This window comes from Hyaena hyaena, unplaced genomic scaffold, assembly GCF_003009895.1.
Source record: "Hyaena hyaena isolate Hyena2069 unplaced genomic scaffold, ASM300989v1 scaffold_252, whole genome shotgun sequence".
Taxonomy (NCBI): Eukaryota; Metazoa; Chordata; class Mammalia; order Carnivora; family Hyaenidae; genus Hyaena; species Hyaena hyaena.
This window is the reverse complement of record NW_024080884.1, coordinates 930,859-952,951: the sequence shown is the minus strand read 5'-3', so window position 1 is coordinate 952,951 and position 22,093 is coordinate 930,859. Positions and strand designations below refer to the sequence as shown.

The 22,093-nt window shown below is 43.6% G+C and overlaps 2 protein-coding genes across 2 annotated transcripts; both read right to left on the bottom strand.

Moving 5' to 3' along the window:
- Nucleotides 1–9,712: 9,712 nt before the first annotated feature.
- Nucleotides 9,713–10,657, bottom strand: LOC120240395 (olfactory receptor 9Q2-like). The gene has a single exon (XM_039245122.1). It carries the CDS (start codon nt 10,655–10,657, stop codon nt 9,713–9,715), a length of 945 nt encoding a protein of 314 aa, XP_039101053.1.
- Nucleotides 10,658–20,143: 9,486 nt separating this feature from the next.
- LOC120240394 (olfactory receptor 9Q1-like) lies at nt 20,144–21,079 on the bottom strand. Its single transcript, XM_039245121.1, has one exon. It carries the CDS (start codon nt 21,077–21,079, stop codon nt 20,144–20,146), a length of 936 nt encoding a protein of 311 aa, XP_039101052.1.
- Nucleotides 21,080–22,093: the final 1,014 nt, after the last annotated feature.

Below are 22,093 nucleotides of genomic sequence, written 5' to 3'. Positions count from 1 at the left end.
CCAGATGGATGATTCTGCCTAGTGTTTGTGGCATAGATGTGATGGTTCACCTTAAATCTGCCTCCTATTCTAACCTCTGAGGGGTTGGGGCTCTCCCACATAGCTCTGGTCTTGGAAACAAGGCCCTAATCCCTTTGGTAAGTCACATGGAAAGCACATATTTTGATTCTCATCTATGTTACTTCAAACTTCGGCTCAAATCGTTTATAACTTAGACAATAACAAGTGCATGTAGTACCTTTTACAGCTTTGGGGACAGTCGTGTTTTACTTACTTATTTATCTATTTATTTATTTATTTGAAGACAGTTATTACTAATTCCTTTATTCAATCTAGATTTCTCTAGGTCATCTTCTCTCAAAGTCTGTTTTGCCAAAACCACTATTCAGTGAGATGCTCGTAGAAGGGTCCCACATCCAAGTGACGTGAGGCAACTCTGAGCTACATGAAAAAAAGGTTTTCACTAGACAACTTCTTAGAGCCTTTGGCATAGTATAAATCTCCAGGAAGGCAGTACAGTACGCAGCAATTCTCACAACTGAACTTATTCAATCATATAGAACCTGACTCATCACAAAGTAGTTCATGCGATTAGTGTACAAAACACATTTGGAGAAATGCATTCAATGGAAAATCAGAGAGCATTTCTATAAAAGACATTGGTTCTGGTCCTGACTCTTCCCCCAAGCAGTTATGAGACTTAAGGCAAGGCAACTCACTTTCTTGAGCCTACTTTCTCATCTATAAATCAAAGTCATTTGTTCCAGTTCTTTCCAGATGAGGGTATACATCAGAATTATCTACAGGAACTCTTTGAGAATTCACATTCTCAGACTCCACGGTGCCTTCACTCCTTGACCAGCTGCAGTGGTCTTGGGTTCAGCTTGGCAATTAAGCTCACAAAATACACCAAGAATCAAGCTTTAAGAAAACTTTAAGGATACAGGACAGCCACACAACACACACAATGACATCATGATAGAGGCTTCATTTAAAATTTTTTTAACATTTATTCATTTTTGAGAGAGAGAGAGAGAGCGTGTCTGAGGGAGGAGGCAGAGGTCTCATATAGAAGGCATGCCTTCTAAATATCCCAGTCATTCCATGCTTGGCATGTGCATGGTCATGAGAGAGAGAGCTCTCGTTGGGTGTGGACCACCTCAGCTCAGAAAGACTTCAGCTCTGAGGTTCCTTAGCCATTAAGTCTTGTTCTTGATAGTCCCCTTAGAGGTATGTGACTAGCACCCCTTTTCAGATACAGCTGCATCTCAGCAAATATAAGTTGCTCATCAATTACAAATTCCTCCATAACCAATTTTAATAGATAAAAGTGGTCAAGTAGCTTCAAAGCCACTTAAATAGGGTTGTCTTGTATCTTGAATCCAGCGTACACCTGGAAAGTTCTGAAATTCATGGCAAAGGGGATTAGACCAAGAGTCAAACCTTGGACTTCCTTGAGGATAAGAAAGGCTACTCCTTTCCTCCCAAACCCCACCCTGTATCTACTAATCAAGACTCCAATGAAGGAATCAGGCACTTGTATTGTGGAAACACCCCTCAGGTGACCCTGATGTGTTAATGAATCACTGAACCCCACGAACTCTGAGTTCCACTCCAGCTCTGAGATTTTTGTGAATCTGGATGCCTACTGGTTGATGGAAACATCTTTTGGACATCTACCTTAAATATACTCTATAGCTTGTCAGAAGAACATGTTCTTTTTCTGTGTCCAAATCCTTTAAAAAAAATATTTTCAGCTCTGGAGCAAGCTTTTATTCATTAATCTGATTTCTCTAACAATTGCACTGTAGTGTGAAGAGATTTGGTTCTAAGTCCTGGCTTTTCAGGAAGTTGGGATTCACCTGCATGATCCATAGAAAATTATTCAAGCATTGAAACTTGCTTTCTTCATCTGTAAAATTGGAATCATCATCCGAACATCCTAATGCTGTTTGTGAGTAAACGGACATGTATGTGAGACAACAGCCATAGTTCTTAGTATATCGTAGACACTGTAAAAAAAACTCCTTGTTTTGTAACTGTCTCTGGCTCCCAACACCAATCTACCTTCTCTACCAAACTAAGTTTATTCATCCCCAATCTAAGACTTCTCCTCTTTTCTAAACTTGTAAAAAGCCAACCTCCACAAGAGGAGATACATAACCAGCCACCAGCCTTTCTCTCTGGTGTCTCTTAAACTTTTATGCTTTATTTGATTTTTTTCATTATAAATTTAAAATCCACTTGCTTTTATATGAATTACCAAACTGGCCTCCAAGCCCTTGTTCCTCAAATACCTCAGAACTGGCCTCCAAGCCCTTGTTCCTCAAATACCTCAGAATCCACCCTGGTCCACTCATAGCTCCAACATGAACCACAGAATCCTGCTTTCACTCTTCCACAAGCGAGGTAGAGAGAGTCCTAGATTTGTAATCAAGAGACTTGGGCTCTGCAGTAAACTCACTTGTGACAAACCATGTTACCAACCTCAGTTTCTTTTTCTGTAACATAGCAATTGGTCTGATATGTACAAAGAAGGCTTTCCAACAGCATTATCACTATGCCCATTTATGTAAAATGGCATGTGCACAGAGATGCCCAAGAAGAGAGTCAGCAAAATATTAAGAGTGGTTGTTTCAGATCGTATTTTCCAAAACACAGCCACAACAACGTTTCCATCTCACAGGCTCTTGAAGAAGTTTGCCGCTTCTTCATCAGGAGATGGAGTCTGTGTCCCTCTCCTTGAACATGGAGGGTTTTAGAGCTGCTTTGATTAAGAGAGTACCCCACAGGTGCTGCATGATTTCCAAGACTCTTAGAAAAGCCAGTACAGCCTCCACCTCGCCCTTTTTCCAGTTGTGCACCTCTGGAGCCATGAATTTCCCTGTAAAAACTCCCTCTGCTCTGAAGCTGCCATGCTGGAGAGACCATGTGGACAGGCCACAGAGACTCAGAGGCAGATGCCCAAGGAGCTCCAACTGTTCCAGCATTTGAGTCTCTGAGTCTCAAAAAAAAAGTAAGTGAATGAACATTCAGCAGACCCAGCATCAGCTCGGGCTGTAAGCATATGAGACCCCAAGTGAAAACTGCCCGCTGAGTCCCATCAACCCCTAGAACTGTGGGGGACAACAATAAAATGACTGTCCTTGTTTTAAGTCCCTGCATTTTGGAATGGTTTGTTATACAACACTCTGTAACCAAAATAGTGATTTTGTTTCATAAAATGGAGGGATGTATATCATGCTCTTCTTGCTTTATCCTTTTGCAGTGACTATTGCTTTAGGAAGAAAAGTACTTTTTAAAATTTTAAGTAAGATAAAATGTCTTTCCTATTACACTACCATGTTTAACATGGTTCCAGAATCTTCTGTTCCATGATGTTCTCTTAAACATCCATTAGGTAGATCTGTACTTTTCTCTCTTTATTCTGCTTTCATCCAGCCTATATGTGATAGAATGAGAACCAGCAGGGTTAGACCCGCGTCCTTTGGTTTGAATTGGTGGTCACCTTGTGGGCCAGTCCTCTGTCACCTCCAACTCATAGGCTCCAAGGAAGACCACATCCACTCTAAGGTATTCCATCCTCAGTGAGTAATGGGGAAGCTGATTTGGCTAGGGATGAGCTTGTATGCAAGTTGGGAATTTACCCGAGAAAGTGAATTAGGATTTATCTGAAGACACAAAATGCAATCGATTACAGAAATAGAGAACCACAAACTTTTTTTTTTTTTTACAAATAGTTTATTGTCAAATTAGTTTCCACATAACACTCAGTGCTCATCCCCACAAGTGTCCTCCTCCATGCCCATTCCCCCTCCCCCCCCACATCCATCAGTCCTCAGTTTTTGTCAGCATTCAAAATGGTTTGCCTCTCTCCCTTTCCCCCACCATTTCCGCCCTTCTTCTCCCCCTTGTTCCTCCATCAAGTTCCTCCTAATCCTCCTATACGTGCAAACATATGGTATTTGTCCTTCTCTGCCTGACTTATTTCGCTCAGCATAACACCCTCAAGGTCCATCCATGTTGCTACACATGGCCAGATTTCATTCTTTCTCATTGCCATGTAGTATTCCATGGTATAGATAAACCACATCTTCTTGATCCATTCATCTGTTGATGGACACTTAGGCTCTTTCCATGTTTTAGCTATTGTGGAGAGTGCTGCTATGAACATTGGGGTACATGTGCCCCTATGCCTCAGCATTTCTGTATCCCTTGGGTAAATTCCTAGCAGTGCTATTGCTGGGTCATAGGGGAGTTCTATTGTTAGTTTCCTGAGGAACCTCCACACTGTTTTCCAGAGGGGCTGCACCAGTTTACATTCCCACCAACAGTGTAGGAGGGTGCCCGTTTCTCCACATCCTCGCCAGCATCTAGAGTTCTCTGATTTGCTCATTTTAGCCACTCTGACTGGCGTGAGGGAAAACTACAAACTTTTATAAAAACCTTGACAAGTTTTCATGGAGGAGAGGCATACATCTGGCCCCAGATGCTTGGATTCTCTTAAAGGATCCTTCTATTTATCATTTCAACAAACATCTACGGTAAACCATCAATTTACTAGGCTCTGACCCTGGGATGAAAAGGATGAATAATTCACAATCCATGCCCTCAGTGCACTCACAGACCAAAGAGAGAAATTGACATGAAAATAATGTTAAGTGATTTATAAGACTGGATAAGCAAAAACAATATTTAGTCAATAATTGATGTCATTACATTTAGGATACATAAAGTTTTGTGCAAAGCACTGTCAAGTGAATGTTATGCTATTCTAGTGCTTTTTTACTAGCCATACCTGAGGAAAACCAACTTGTGGACTTATGAATAAATTAACAGAAATCCTTACCACTTAAGTGTAAGTAACACAAATGCAAGGGAAATGCTTAGAAAAACACACTGAAAAAATTCCATACATTGGGTAAGCATGACTTGTAAGACCTAATGGAAAACATTTCAGCAATGGTGCATTATTTTATTTATCAAACAAATAGTTTTAAAATACCTAGTGAGGTTTAAAAGCCATTGCTTCCCTGGCTTTTCCTTCATGGAGAAGGAGACAGACAATGAAGGAATGAATAAATAAATGAGGGCTGTAATATGAGATAGCAAGTAGGCCTGGCATAAAAAGTGAACTCGGAGCAGAGAATAGACAATGACTCAGCGTGAGATAGCTATTCCTGATGGAGAGGTGCAGGAGTTGGGGAAGGCCTTTCTTGGGTATTTGAGTAGAGAACTGAATAAAGTAAGAGAGTGCGCCATGAGAAGATCTGGGCAAACACAGTCCAAGAAAAGGGGGCTTCAGGTGGAAGATCTTGCTGTGGGACCAGGGTGACACCCTCAGAGAACCAGAGTGGATGAGGGGAAATGAGGTGAGAAGTAAATATAGTCATGGTGGTAGTTGAGGACCCAACCAGGCTGAATCTTCTCAGGCCATGGTGAAGACTTCGAATTTTATTTAAATGCTCTAAGTAAGGGGTGTCTGGGTGGCTCAGTCGGTTGAGTGTCCAGCTCTTGATTTTGGCTCAGGTCATGATTCCAGGGCTGTGGGGTAGAGCCCCACATCAGCTCCACAATGGGCTTGGAAACTGCTTGGGATTCTCTCTCCCTTTCCTCCTGCCCTTCGGTCCCAAATAAAATAAATAAAATAGTCTAAGTAAGAACTTAATCCTTGGAACTGGATGAAATTACCTAAGGGGTAGCTACAGAAAGAGAGAAAGATCTATGACTAAGCCCTGCATGGAGTCTAACATTTAGGTATAAGGACCCAGCAAAGTCAGAGGAGCAGGAGCCAGGGAGGTAGGGAACCAGAATAAAGCAGTGTCAGGAATACTGAGGAAGAAAGTGAAAATTCTTCAAAGAGAAAAGAGGGATCAATTGTTTCAAATACCACAGGAGGCCAACTATCAGCCCTTTGATCTTCCCTTGTGATCTGCTCCTGTCACCCGGGCAGACATTCCCAGCGACCTCTTCACCGGTCCTACATTCTCAGAGTTCAGCCCACATGGAAACTGTCTCCCGCAGAACATATTTCCCAGAAGATGAAAACAACTCATTTTTCCTCTTTGCTCCCGTTTTCCTTCCATTGCTTATGCCTCTCTCTATTCTCCTTTTAATAGAGGTATTTAGATGACTCAGAACTACAGTCTCCTTTTAAAACTGGCATATGGCTTTAGGCAATACCATCTGTGATCTTTTTAACCAACCAAGAATACTAAGGAACATCTTTTACTTTTTTTGATAATAAAAGCAATACTACACTGTATTCAAGTACAGTTTATCCAAAAACTACAAGAATTCTCTAACATTCCCAAAGCAATCAATGTAATCCACTATATTAAAAGCACAAAATAAAACTATATGATCATCCTAGTGGATACAGGAAAGTCTTCTGACAAAATCCAAAATCCATTCCTGATTGAAAAAAAACAAGCAAACAACTCTTGGGGCACATGGGTGGCTCAGTTGGTTGAGTGTCCGATTTTGGCTCAGGTCATGATCTCATGGTTCGTGAGTTTGAGCTCCACATTGGGCTGGCTGCTGTCAGTCTATCAGTGCAGAGCCTGCCTCAGATACGCTGTCCCCTCTCTCTGCCCTCCCCAGCTTATGTTCTCTCAAAACTAAATAAACATTTAGAAAAGTTAAAAATTAAAAAAAAAAAAACAAACTCTCAACAAACTAGGAATCAAAGGAAACTCCTATAAAGTGATAAAGGGCATCTATGAAAAACCCACACAGTGATTGATGAAAGACTGACAAGCTTCCCCTTATCAAGAACAGGACAGAAACATGCACTGCCATTACTTCTATTAAACATTGCATTGGAAAGGAAATAAGAAAGACAGAGAAAGAGAAATAGTGTATGATCTCACTTGTATGTGGAATCTAAAAAAACAAACTCTTAGAAACAGAGATCAGATTTGATAAATGATGATAGATAGCGGATAGATAAACGAAGGATGGATGGATAGATAGATAATAGATAATAGGTAGATAGATACCTAGATATGTGATAGATGATAGATAGATGATAGATAGATAGATATAGATGATAGAACAAAATAATTAAATATATATTAAATGTTATTAAATAGTAAGCAATAACAATGATCAGTGTCTGGAAAGGAGTCTTGAATTCTTATACAATCACTGAAGATTGAACAGGAAGATGTGAAGGCAAGGTTGGTGCCTGATGAACTATTTATTGGAGGAAGCAACTAAAATCCAGACACTTCTGAAATGATTTGCAACTGAGACTTGGGGCCTCTTGGAGAGAGAGAGGGGGAAGCACACAAGGGGGGTGGTATTTGAGAGCAGACCTTTTGGAGTGAGAAAGACTTGGGATCAGGTACTCCCTGTTCCATCACTTTCTTGCTGCAGAACTTGGGCAAGTTATAGCACCTCTGTGGGTCTAATATCTTCCTTTTGCAAAATGAGGTCAATCAGAATTACTTTCCACTCAAGTTGTTAGGACTAAAGTAAATCATTCATGTAAAGCTTTTAGCCTGGTGGCTAGCATTAATTTAAGTGTGTGTTTAAGTGTATATTACCTTAAGAGGTAAGTTAAAAAAATTTTTGGTGACCTCCACTTCTGCAGGTGTCTGGACCCAACGCTAATCTCAGCCCAGAAGACACTGTTCCAAACAGTTCTGAAATGAAGAGGCCCACGGGTGCTCATTGGGTTGTAGACCCTAGGACAATCGCCATAATCAAACTAATTAATGTTTATAGAACTTCCCCCAGTACCTTCTGTTTCTCCACATGTAAGGAGTTGTCGTGAGAATAAATGTGATACACATAAAACCTGGCCCAGGGTACATGCTTAATAAGTTTTATTTCACAGTTGAGAAAGCAGAGTGACCAACCCTAACTAGTCTGAAGCCATACAGCTAAGAAATGACAGCATGGACACTTTGGTGCTGAATGCTGAGCTTCTTCTATGACATGCTTGCCTCTATTCCCTGCCACAAGAGCTGATATGTCAGATGAACATTTGCATAGCAGTTAATATTGGAAAAACTGGTCCCCAAGATGCACCTGGTGGAGTTGCTTTACCCCATCCTGCAGCTTGTCAGTGACTTGTGCAAAAAACACGAATAAAGACTGATACATGAATTCAAATTCCTTGGCTCCCAGGGCAATTTTTTCCCCTATACCTTTTCCTAAACATGCCCACCCAACTCTTTCCTAAAAGCCTCGTCCTATGTCCTGAAAATGAAAATTCCTGAAGTTCAGAAGCTGCATTTATTTAATCTACACACCTCATTTGCTCATATGCAATGACACGCATGCACACATACACACGCACAGACACCTGCTGTTACCTTACACAACACTAGTACATCAGGGCTATAAAATAAGTGTGTTGACTGCCTACTACCTTTACAGATTGGACTTTTCTCTTTTCTTCAAGAACCAGAAACAGGCAATAACAATAAATTCCAGATTGAATGATTGAGTAGAGTAGACAGTAGATCATAGCAGAAGACTGTGTGTGTGTGGCAATTCAGAGCTCAGGCTTTGCCAGATTGGAAGTCCCACTTGACCACTTGCTTGCTTGCTGCCCTTGAGAAAATTGCTCAGCCTCTCTGAGTCTCTGGTGCCTCATCCACCTACAAAGCAGGGGTAATCATGGAACATGCCTCCCGGGGTTGTGGAAAGAGGCAAATCAGATAATTCCTGTGGCACCCATCATAATTCCTGGAAGGTGATGACGGCCCTGATAAATGATAGTGACTATCTATAATTTATTATTATTATTATTAATGATTCTAAAAATGCAGGAACAGCAAGAAGGAAAACAATGAAAGAATAAACGATGGGACTTGGAAAATCCCTTTGGATCCAACCAGTAGTTGCCCTTTATAGGTAGCTTTTGGATTTTCCAAAACTTTTTATTCCGCTCATCAAGTGTGTGTTGTGCCTGGATATTTACAGAATTCAATAGATACTAGCAAATCAGACAGACATGGTCCCTGCTCTTTTATGCCCTGGATCCTCAAAAATCTAGGCCTATAAAGTAGGTCAACCCACCTGGAAGATAAGAAAAAACCTGAGGACAAGGAAATTGAAACTGCAAGATAGACACTGGAGCCAGAGATTAATGCGTTTATTCAACAAATACTTACTGGTGCTTTTTATGTGCTAAGTGCTAGGCTAGGCACTGAATGCACAGAAGTGGGTCTCACAGATAAAAATGCCTCCTCTCATGTAGGTTACCTTCTAGTTTGTGAGAATTAGATGATATCAAATATGTAGTACATAGTACATCAGATGGTGACAAGTATGACATAGAATAATAAATCAGAAAGTGGAGGTGGGCAGTTCAGGTGCAATATGAAGTACGGTTGTCTGGGAATGTCTCCCCAACTCAGTGATATTTGAGGATAGACAGAAAGGAGGGGGAGGGGCACCTGGGTGGCTTAGTCGGTTAAGCGTCCGACTTTCGCTTGGGTCATGATCTCGCAGTTCGTGGGTTCGAACCCCACGTCGGGCTCTGTGCTGACTGCCAGCGCAGAGCCTGGAGCCTATTTCAAAGTCTGTGTCTCCCTCTCTCTCTGACCCTCCCCTGTTCACGCTGTCTCTCTCTCTCTCTCCTAGAAATAAATAAAAAAAAATTAAAAAAAAAAAGAAACAACTCAATTTCTTAAAAAAAAAAAAAAGAAAGAAAGGACAGGGAAACTAAGGAATGACGTATTTGGCAAGAGTCCATCTAGGGCTTTCCAGAAGCCTTTGACCTGCTCAGGGCTTTTATAACCGCCTCCTTTACCTCCTTATTCCTCAGGCTATAGATGAAGGGGTTCAGCATGGGGGTCACCACTGTGTAGAGCACTGACACAACTCGGTCCTCCTCCGAAGACTGGCCCGAGTTGCCTCGGAGGTACATGAAGATGAGGGTGCCGAAAAAGAGCGACACAGCCGTGAGGTGGGAGGCACACGTGGAGAAGGTCTTGGCCCGGCCCCCGGCGGAGCGGATCCTCATGATGGCTATGATGATAAACAGGTAAGACACCAAGATCACCAGCACACAAAGAGGCATGACAAAAATGGCAAACACAATAATCACCACCTCCTGGGTGTAGCTGTCCCCACAGGTCAGCTTTAACAGAGGAGGGAGATCGCAGAAAATAAAGTCGATCTCATTGCTTCCACAGAAGGAGAGGGTGAAGGCTGTGACCGTTCGAACGAAGGCACTGGAGAACCCAGCCACGGAAGCTGTAGCCAGTAAGCCCCAGCGGGCCTTCTCGGTCATGATAGTGACATAAAGCAGGGGCCGGCACACGGCCACGTAGCGGTCATAGGCCATGATTGCCAGGAGGTAGCAGTCGATGGAAGCGAAGAAGGTGAAGAGGAAGAACTGAGCGGCACAGCGTGTGTAGGACAGAGCTGTCCCGTGCTCCAGCAGCACAGCCAGCATCTGGGGGACCGTGACAGACGAGTAGCAGATGTCCACGAAGGAAAGGTGGCCAAGGAAGAAGTACATCGGGGTGTGGAGCCGGCCATCCACGCGGATCAGGATGACCATTCCCGCGTTCCCCAGCAGAGTGAGTAGATAGAAACTCAGAAACACCAGGAAGAGAGGGAGCCCCCACTCGGGATGCTCTAGGAACGCAGTGAGGAAGAACTCGGTCACTACAGTGTCATTCTTCCCGGCCATCCATCCGGCGGTTTGCCTGTGAGGAAGGACAAGAGCCAGGTGAGAGGACTCTGAAGACGAGTGCAAATCATTTTCAGCAAGAAAGCTTTAAATTGGGTGTCTGGCGGGAGGCACTCGACTTGAACAAACCTTGCAGTCTAAGTGGAAATGGACAAATAAAGAGCTCCCTAGAAGAGAAAACTGATGAAAGTTCCTATTACATTAAGAACGGACAGCAAGTAATTATCTGACTTTCAAGTCAGCTCCTGTATTTGCAACTCTGTCCCCAATTAGCTGTTTCATCTTACACAAGGCAGTTAACCTCTCTGAACCTCAGTTTCCTCTTCTACCAGAAGGAGATCATAATGTCTGCCCTCCTTAAGAGATAAGGTTAATGCATAGATTAAAACAGATGCAAAAGTGTTTAGGAAGGCCAAAAGCACTCCACGTATATATAGTAGCTATTTAAAATTGTAAATGAATGTTTTAAGGAAGGAAAATTTATATCCTATGAACAAAGGAGCATGAATTAAAAAAAAAAAAAGCCCATTAGCAATCGGCAATGGGCTCTGCTGTAGGAAGATTTCTATTCTCAGTCGAAAAAACGGGCATGTTTAACAAATAGCTGTTACCCTAATTAGAGTTGGCTGGCTGGCTTATTAAAGGGTTTTCATTTGTTGCTTTTTGTAAGCACTAGCAATAACCTTGGAATCAAAACAACAAACATAAGCTCTTTTCAGCACCTAACAAAACTCCATAAACATGGTTTGATTGTTCACACAGTCCCGGGAAAAAGTAGTTTGATAACAGACAGCATCCAAATTTGAAAGCAGGAATATTTCTGCAGTCTGGTGTCTAATCGCTATTGGAGGGGTCTCAGCTAAGGGATTTGGAGTCTTACCAGGGTTCTAGGGAAGGGCTGTAAAGGAGGACTTCGATCCTGTTTGATGACCCCATGCACCAGCCACCAGGCCAATATGGAGCTGACCCATTAGGGAAAATAACAAAGAAAAGAAATTCAACTTTGAAGCCATGGGACCCACCAATCCAGAAGAGACCTGCGTTCGGGTTCATCCACACAAGATGCGTGACCCTAAGAGAATCGCTTTTCCCCTCCGGACTTCAAATATCCCGTCTTTGTTCCCTTTCAATAAACAACAATACAGCGTGAGTCCAAAATTATAGCAACCTGGGGGAGGGTAAGGTCGCTTCCAGACCTCTGTGTCTGCTCTCGCTTCATGGAGTCCATCTCTTTTTTCTCACCTTTAACAAAACAGCAAATCCCTGACACTGGAGCTTCCTGGGTCTTTTTTTCAGACTCGGACAGCATCTCAGGGCTAAGGCACCAGCCTCTCTCCCTGAGCTTCTGATCCACCACTAGACCTCCTGCGAGTGCTTCCTATATTCACTGCTCCAGCGCCATGCCTGAATTGGTCCCTAAAGGGAGTCCCCAGAGAGAGGCAATTTATCTTCATGTGACTTCTAACGAGGTGTCTAATATCTTTGAGGATTTCTCTCTAATTTCAAACTCCATGAGCTTCATCTCACGTTCTGCCGTCACTCCGCAGCATCTGACGAGGCTGGTTCCTGGTCTAGCCTCATTTCTGCCTTGTACCAAAGGGGAGGTACTTTTTTTTTTTTTTTTTAATGTTTTCCTGTATCTCAACTGGGAATTTTCTCAAGGGCTTTGCCCACTGCCACTCGAGGCAGCTCTGAGCGGATCCCAAATGAAGACTGTTTTGTAAGCACAAGTTTCCGTTCCTCCATCGCTAAGACGTCCTGGAATCAGTGATTCTGGAATCTCACTATTTGGTAGAAACGGAACCGTGCAAATGAGGAGTCGTGAGGTGTGTGAGTCATGAACAAACTTCTACCAGGCAAACTGAACAAATTCTTAACTGCGATCGATCTCTCCTCCAGAGTGCCAATTCTCAAACCGGTTCTCCTGATGCAAAAAAATGACCCAGGGAATTTATTTAAAACGTGAATACTATCGTCCTACCTCCAGAAACTCTGTTACAGTTCCTCTGCCATGGGGAGTAGACATCTACCTTGGTTTTTTTTTTTTTTTTAAGTTTATTTATTATTTTGAAAGAGAGAGAGAGAACATGAGCAGAGGAGGGGCAGAGAGAGAGGGAGAGAGACAGAATCCCAAGCAGGCTCCATCCTGTCAGGCCAGAGCCTGATGCGGGGCTCGAACCCACAAGCCGTGAGATCATGATCTGAGCAGAAATCAAGAGCTGGATGCTTGATGGACTGAGCCACCCAGGCGCCCTGACATCCACCTTAGTAACAGGCTTCCCAGATGGTTCCAGGGAGGAAAAGAGGTTTATTGTTCTCACAAGTTTGGAACTCACTACATACTGTATCCTTTGTGTGGAAACTTCATTTTACATAGCAGCATATTAACCAATCTATGAGGTCCTATAATTAATAAACCTTCTCACCTTTCTTACCCCCCCCCCAATTCCTCCAAAATATCTGACCACAAAACCTCTTTTTCACTTAAAGCAGATTTGTATCCTGCAGAATCAGAGGTCCCAGGGATGGATGAGCTTCAGGCAGCACAGCTCTGAAAAAGCTCAGCAATTGACCAGATGCCAAACAGCAAAGCCGTAATCATTCCAAGAAAAGGCATCTCCTCATGACTCATCTCGAAATCTGGCTCCTTTAAGTCTGCACAGACCGGCTTCCCCAAGAGCAATTGTTTCTACTGTGAAACGGATTGATAGGGAGGCAGGCAGGGAGTAAAATCCCACTAGACAGATCCCGCAGGAGCTTTTTAAAAAAGGCTTTTCCTTCAGGGGAGCCTGGGTGGTTCAGTTGGTTAAACGTACAACTTTGGCTCAGGTCATGATCTCGTGGTTCATGATTTCAAGCCCCACGTTGGGCTCTGTGCTGACTGCTCAGAGCCTGGGGCCTGCTTCAGATTCTGTGTCTCCCTCTCTCTCTGCCTTTCCCCTGCTCACACACACTCTCTCTCTCAAAAGTAAATAAACCTTAAAAAAAAAGAGAGAGACCTTTCCTTCCATCTTAAAGACGGTCTAGTAGCTGAGTACCTGTAGTTTTTCTTCAGAAACAGTAGTGATTCTACCTCACTCCATCTCCAGGTGACACAGGCTGCTGAGACAACCAGAACCCCACTTTCAAGAAACCACAGTAGAATTTTAAACCACTGTCAGATAATTCTTAAGACAATTCAGTCCTCATGAGGTCAGCCCCAGAAAGAAAGCAGAATGAACCTCAAAGAGTACAGATCAAAATTTCACATTTGTGAGTATTGGAGCCTATACAACTAAAGTAAAGGAAAGTTTGTTCCTAAGGACTACAGATCTGACTGACTTTTATTTCCTGATTTAGAGATTCAGGGCACTGTGGTAGCTAAGCCAAAATGTGAAAGGAAAATCGAATAGAATAATAATAGCAAAGATCACGTAAGCTGTTTACTATATGCCAGTTGACTCTTCGAAGATGATAGATGATGACAGATGATGATGATGATGATGATGAAGATAGATAGATAGATAGATAGATAGATAGATAGATAGATAGAGTACATTGATAGATAGGTGGATAGGTAGATAGATAGAGAGAGAGAGAGAGAGAGAGACAGATAGATGCATTAGCTGATTGAATCCATCCGACAACCCTATGAGTTACGTATCATTATGAGCACCATTTTAAGGGAATGAGAACACGTAGGCACAGACAGTTGAAGTGGGCCACCAATAGTGCCACAGTGAGGGGCAGAGCTAGGGTTTGAGCCCGAGCAGGCTGGCTCCCCAATACACTCTCTGAACTCCTATATTCTCTTTCAGACCTTCATGAGGATGTCTCTGGACCCCATACAGAGGAGACCCCAAGTAAAAGATGACCAGATAATCAAGTGAATACTTCTTGATTCAGTTCTAATTCTTAAAAATGCACATCTGCCCTTCCTAACCCCCACCCCCACCCCGAGATTCTGTCAGGGGCTTGCATGCTCGGGACAAGCTTCTTCCATGGCTTCCTTTATAAGCTGTCTCTAAGTTTTCCTGGAGCTTCTATATCTGAACATCTCCAAATGATGGAGCCAGAGGACTTTAAGGATCCAGTCCAGCTTCTCTCAAGGGTGGAGAGTGAAATCCTAAAAGGGGAATACTTACAGTCATTCTGGGCTTCTTGATGAGGTCCTCTTAGTCACAAGTGACAAAAGCCCAGCACCTAACATGACTGGAACACACAGGCAAATTGAACCCCAAGACTCTCAAAACCTCAGGGAATTCAGGGAAGGTTGCAGCCAGATTGTAGGGACAACTGGGTCTGGTGACACTCATGACATCAAGAATTTTTCTATTGTCCATAACTGTCTGTGAATATCAGCTTTGGTTTTTCCTAAGCCTACTTCTTCCACAAAGTAGAAAAAACAATGGCCTCTGGTTGTGTCCACACCTCACAAGGCCCAGCATTTCCACCACAAACAAGATGAAAATCACTTTTCCGGGTGCCAAGTAAAAAAAAAAAAAAAAATCACAAGGAAGGATGTCATATGGCCAAGGGACAAGATGCCTACCTCAGGGCCAGTCGAGGGAGCCCAAAAAGATCTGGAAATGCTCACATGAACTCATGGTCAGATTCCCAGAGAGAGGGAACACAAAAGAAGAGATTTTCACCGCGTTAAGATCAGGAGAATCCAGAAATTCCTGCGGCCCCTGCACTTCGGGGAATCCCTCATGGTGGTGGCTAAGCAGCAAGTCAGGGAACAAGAGGTGGCAGAGCTGGAAGCAGATGTGTCTGTCGTTGGTGTTAAAACTCTTCACATTTCCATCCTGCTTGCAGACCTAACTGCCATCAAGAAGGCATTGGAAAGACAAGTGCTGTTTGGTGATGTCTTTAAGCTTTATGCCTGACCACCTATGAGAAGGATGGAGTTGATTCACTTTCATAAATAACCAAATAACAGTAGATTTACAACCTACTGGAAATATGTATGAACCACCAACCCCCACAAACAATGGAGTCCCAAGCCCTTAGACACTTCACTTCCTGGTTCTTCTTCTTCTCTCCGTTTCATGGGCTTATTTTCACGGGCTTTGCCATGAGCATGTGCCAAAGAACAAAGGGAAGAAGGACTGAAAGTCTCTGCGTCACCTCAGGGAATGTACATTTGTTTCATTCAGACTACTTTTTGCCTTCCATGGACATAGGCAACTTCCGGGTAAGGCTGCAACCTCTGTAGTACTCAGTCAATGAGGAACCAGGGGAGGGGCTTGCATACTAGGAGATAAATTGTCTGCTGTAATTTCCTGGAGTGTGCCTGGCCATCAGACACCTGCTTCTGCAAGAACATTGGTTACAGCCTCACTCCACTGTGCTCTGAGTCTCCACATCCCTCCTTTGATTGGGTCAGTGGGCTTATTTCTCACACCACGTGAGGCCAATGCAAAGTGTTCAGAGTTCATCTCTGACCACTCCATCTTCCTTGGCCTGAGCGCTCATTCCCATACTTCTCGGTTACCTAGACTCGGGTGCTCACTTGTTCTAACCCAGACTCAAAGTGGGGGGGGTCCCTTCTGAACAGAGTGGCTGGTGAGACAGGGTCCTCACCTCAAATAATTTACACTTTCCCAGAGTTAAAGCCCAGCCATATAGAATGTCAGGCCACAACGGGACTCTTAGAATTCTCTTTTTCTAACCTCTCCCCAGTTTTTCAAATGGAGAAACTGAGGTACAGAATTGGGAATGCCCTTAAGGAAGGACACACTGCTGGTTAGTGGCAGTCACCACTCAGCCTTCTTTCCATCATCCTAAGGTTCCCAGGAAAGAAAGCCACACAAGCTGATTTCAAGCAAAGGAATCGAAAGAAAAGAAAGGGGATTTGAGAGGGAATCGGGCCCCTTCTTGACACCTTGCAAATCATGCCTTATTGCTCATATCTACTGCAATCAGTGGAAGGTAATTTCTGCTAACTTGCACCTGCCCTTGGTAGAGCTGTGGCTTTTCTTTCCCCCACAACACTGCTAGGAGTGTTCCCGAACCCAGCAGAGATGCCATAATACCAATAAGTCTGTTCTTTGACAGTTCCTGGAGGACCTGGCTTACAGTATTCGAGTTCTCCTTGGAGGAAACCACTTGGGAAGGGGGAGGGGAGCATTCTGCTGAGTGCCTGGCGTGAGATCGGGAGGGTTTGGGTAGGGTATTATACTCACTATCCCCTTATGGAGTTGTATATCCAAGGTTAACTCCCCAGAAGACCTTTATTTATTCTCCTTTTAGGTATTACAGCCACATTCAAAACCATCCCACAGATGGTATTTTCTGGTCTAAATAACCTAGTATGCCCTATGCATATTTTGGAATGATTAATCATCAACTATATATTTTCTATTAAAACAGGACTTTTAAAATTTAAATGACTAGGGGCTCCTGGATGGCTCAGTCAGTTAAGTGTCCAACTCTTGGTTTTGGCTCAAGTCATGATCTCGAGCATTCATGAGTTTGAGCCCTGCATTGGGCTCTGCACAGGCAGCACCGAGCCTGCTTGGGATTCTCTCTCTCTCTCTCTCTCTCTCTCTCTCTCCCTCTCTCTCTGCTCCTCCGCCACTTGTGCTGTCTCTGTCTCTCTCAAAATAAATAAATAAAACTTTAAAAAATTGTAAATACCTAATTTGGAATACCAGGGTGGCTCAGTTGGTTAAGCATCTGATCCTTGATTCTGGCTCGAGTCGTGATCTCACGGTTCATGAGATTGAGTCCCACATCCAACTCTGTACTAACAATGTGGAGCCTGCTTGGGATTTTCTTTCTCCCTCTGTCTCTACCCCTCCCTTGCACATGCTTGCTCTCTCTCTCTTTCAAAATGAATAAGTGAACTTAAAAAAATTTAAGCATGTCTGCCCTTCCATACATAAGTGGATACCTTAGGACATTTTTCTTAACTTTCCCTGAACTCTCCCTAGTGAATAAAAGTCCCATATACAACACTGGGGCTTTGCAGCCACTAATTCCTATAGACAGCTCAGTTGGCCCCTTCTTCTTAAATAGCAGCCTTTAACTGCCTCCTTAGAATTTCATCAGAAAGAGCATAAGTTGTATCCTTAGATATGCAGCTAATTCTCTTAGCGGTTCCTTTTGATTCGTGTGTGCTCCCTGCCTTCTGGAAGATTCCAAGAGAGCAAACAGCTCTTTGGTGCACTGCTGTCACTCACCCAGACCCAATGTTGTCTCTTCCATCAGGAGGTAACTTCATATGACCAGTCGGAGCTTTCTAGCTCCTTTCTTAACTTTTGCCTTTTGCCACTCCCTGTAACACAGTCAACCTGGGAACTATGTATTAACTATCCCTCTTTCGGAGCTATGGATTTTCAACCTGGGTTTCAATAAGCATACAAACCACTATTAAATGGACCAAGTATTTCTTATGATGATTACATGCATTTTAAATCATCTTGTCTTCTAGAAACACACATAATGTCTTTGAAGATTTTAATGTGCTTTATTTTACTGTAAGTAAGCTTTAATTTAGTGTCCTTTGTACACGTTCTCCCCAAATCTTTGGCCATTCTTCTAGCTGCATCTTCTCATTTAAAATCCCGTTACTGCTATTCTCTGCCTTTAAAAATTTCACGTTGCCCCACTTTACTTTTACAAAAGACCTGTATTCGTACCTGCTTTTGCTAACTGAAAAAAAATCCAAAGTGGATCTTCACGTTTACAAAAAAAAAATGACAAAAGGTGAAAATAACGTTCAGTGTGCACCTTAAACATGGAGAGTGGCCCGGCCACACTCCCTTCCCAGGAACCACACTTAGCTTCTCCATAGCCACCACAGCCACCATAGCTCCAAGCAATGTCTGTGAGTGTCTGTGCTTTATCTCGATTTATTTTGTGTATCTGTTAGCAAGATGTGTCCTAAGGTATCAGAAAAGCCCAAGAGAGGAGCTGGGTGGCTTAGTCGGTTGAGTGTCTGATTTGGTTCTTGTCATCACCTCATGGCTCTTGCATTCGAGCCCTGGTTCAGACTCTGTGCTGACAGCTCAGAGCCTGGAGCCTGCTTCGGATTCTGTGTCTCCCTCTCTCTGCCACTCCACCACTCGCATTCTTTAACTCTCTCAAAAAATAGATAACATTAAAATTTTAAAAATAAATAAATAAAAGCCCAAGAGAGATTGTTTTGGGAATGCTCAGAAAAAGTTTCCACTTAAATTAATGGTAATTGCTCCTTTGCTTTTTATGCCATTTTGGCTTACAAAAGTTTCATAGGAAGGCTCTACTTTCAGACAGCAGGGCAAAGCTGTATGCTGTGTGACACAGCATTTTGTAATCACCCCCTGTTTGTAAGATACTGTCAGCCTCCCTTTTCCATACACCTGGAATCTTGGCTTTTGGTAATCCAAGGGACAGGGAGAAAAGAATTTAAATTCCAGGAGTAAGGATCAACATAAAAACAGAAAATGAGGGGTTGGGTGTCCTGCTCCCTTCTAGTGCCTTGCATTTGATTGAGTCACCTGTAAGTTAGAGAAGTGGCAATCAAGAACCAACAGACTCTAGAAGTCTTTGGATGCAGGGTGAACTACTGCAGACACAGGGACCTGGTACGATCCCTGTGTATGTAATGCTCTGCCTCCCTGAGGTAAAAAAAAAACTGCAAGAACACAGAGTGGACATCGAAGATAGAGATACTGCAGATACTATTACGGGAAGTGGGAATGCTATAAATTCACAAGTGGATTCTTAGCAAATGATGTGACACATAGGGGCTGGAACAGGTAGAAGAAGGAAGAACAAGGCAAGAGGAATTGACAGGCATGTTATGGTGGGCATTTTTCAGTGATTCCTATGAGGCACCTTGTGAACTATTAGAGTGTGAAGAATATTTTGAGGGGGGTCAGGTTTATTAACTGGGCCATCATCCTATGGCCTTAATTAATCATTAAAAATAAATATAATCTCACTGTCAAATCCTAATGAGGACATAATTCTGAAGGGAACAGCAGTGAAGAGTACTGATACTGCTGATAGCAGCTCACTTTGAAATGCATCAAAAAATAAGGTGGATCAAAGGATGAATTGATCGACGGGTAAATGAACAGATTATATATATGTGATAAAGCAAAAATAACAAACTATTAGCAATAGCAGAATTTTAGTATGGGATATAAGGAGTTCATGATGCATTATTTTCAATATCTCTACATGACAGAAATCTTTCATAGAAAAGTTTGAAAAAACGGTCATCTTGTTTCATAGTCACAGACCTGTGACATGTGCCACGTGTGGATGACGTGGGATCTAACTGCACATCCTGTGGTCATTTGTCCTGGGACTTAGAGCTCTTACCCCAATCCCTTTGCAGATGGTCTCTTCCTTTTCTTCTTTTCTTTCCCTGGAACTAAAAGTTCCAGTTCCTTTTTATATCTTGTACCATGACATACTCATTTAGACTGTAAGCGTGCTGTGAATAATGAGTGTCTAGGATGCTGGTGCTGCTGAAGAGGTAATTCTCAGGACTTTCCAAGTGGGAAATGGTCAGGACAACTCAGCTCTTTCGAGAACTTTCCTCAGGGCCTCCTTCACTTCCTTGTTCCTCAGGCTGTAGATGAGGGGGTTCAGCATGGGGATCACTGTTGTGTAGAACACAGCCACCACCCTATCCTCCTGTGAGGAGTGGCCAGAGTTATCTCTCAGGTACATGAAGATGAGGGTGCCGAAGAAGAGTGACACAGCCGTGAGGTGGGAGGCACACGTGGAGAAGGTCTTGGCCCGGCCTCCAGCTGAGGGGATCCTCATGATGGCCACGATGATAAACAGGTAAGAAACCAAGATCGCCACCATGCAGGCAGGGATGACAAATATCGCAAACACAATAATGACCACTTCCTGGGTGTAGCTGTCCCCACAGGTCAGCTTTAACAGAGGAGGGAGATCACAGAAAATAAAGTCGATCTCATTGTTTCCACAGAAGGAGAGGGTGAAGGCCGAGACTGTCCTCACCGAGGCACTGAAGAGACCGGCACCGTAAGCTCCAGCCACAAAACCCAAACGGGCCTTCTGTGTCATGACGGTGACATAAAGCAGGGGCCGGCACACAGCCATGTAGCGATCATAGGCCATGATGGCCAGGAGGTAGCAGTCGATGGAGCCAAAGAAGGTGAAAAGGAAGAACTGCGTGGCGCAGCGTGTGTAGGACAGAGCCACCCCATGCTCCAGCAGCACAGCCAGCATCTGGGGGACCGTGACGGACGAGTAGCAAATGTCCATAAAAGAGAGATGACTCAAGAGGAAGTACATCGGGGTGTGGAGCCGGCTATCCAGGCGTATCAGGATGACCATTCCCGTGTTCCCGAACAAGGTGATGAGATAGATCAGTAGAAAGAGGAGGAAAAGAGGGAGTGCCTGTTCAGGACAGTCAGTGAATGCAGTAAGGAGGAACTGGGTCACTAAGGTGAGGTTCTTCTCTGCCATGAACCCAGAGGTGCCTGAGAGCACTAGGATGAGAAGCCAGGTAGGAAGCTGTAAACAGAACTGAACCATATTTCTCATTTAAGTTTACTGTACACGTACTATGGACAAAATACAGCAGGTGCTGTGTGTGCCTCAGAGTTGACTGGTCTTAGCTCCTATCTTCAAGGGAGTGCTGAGAATTAGAAGCCATCTTCTATGTCAAGAAAGCCAGTAGAGGCAAACATTGCAGAATAGGATTACACATTCCCCCACTTTTCTTGCTAGTGAGCCCCTGGGAGTTAAATAACCCCTCTGAACCAAAATTCCCCTGTCACTCCAGCAGGGGTTGATACATGGGATCCTGCGCCCCCCCCCCCCCCCCCCCCCCCGCCATGGGAATGTCTACCTCAGGACTCTGGCTCTTTCTCTGCAAAATCGCACACAAATCCTCCTTTATTTCAAATGCTTGTCATCGCTTGCCTGAAGCAAAACAACAGCGGTGTAACTAACAATTTTCCCGGCTTCCTATGTCCTTCTTGCCAATTCTTGCTTTTCATTGTGGCCAGAGGAATATGTCTAAGACTTTAATTTGTCATGACTAACTCCCCTGTTAAAATTCAGCCATGGCATCCCATCTAGGATAAGATATTCTGTAGACACCTCAGCATGTCGGGGAAAGCCCTCCACGGGGTCCCCCCTCCCTACTTCCCTGTGCCCCTTTATGTCTCCTCACTTCTCACACCCACAGCCACCCTCCCCCATTACGCATCTCTCTAGCCCCACGGGATTATTTGCACAACTTCTCTAATCTCCATGCTTTCTCTCCTCTCTGTCCCTTCCACAGGCTACCTCTTCTGTCAAAACATCTTGTCTTTCCCATCCCCAGGGGCATATGGTACTTCTCATGAGAAAGTCTCTCTAGAGTCTGTCTTCCCCTGGCAAGAGCATGTGCTCCTGGAGCTCAGCACATAGTAAGGGTTTAATATGTTTTCATGGAATGATTATAGTTCCCAAATGAGATTTGAAGCACCTTGC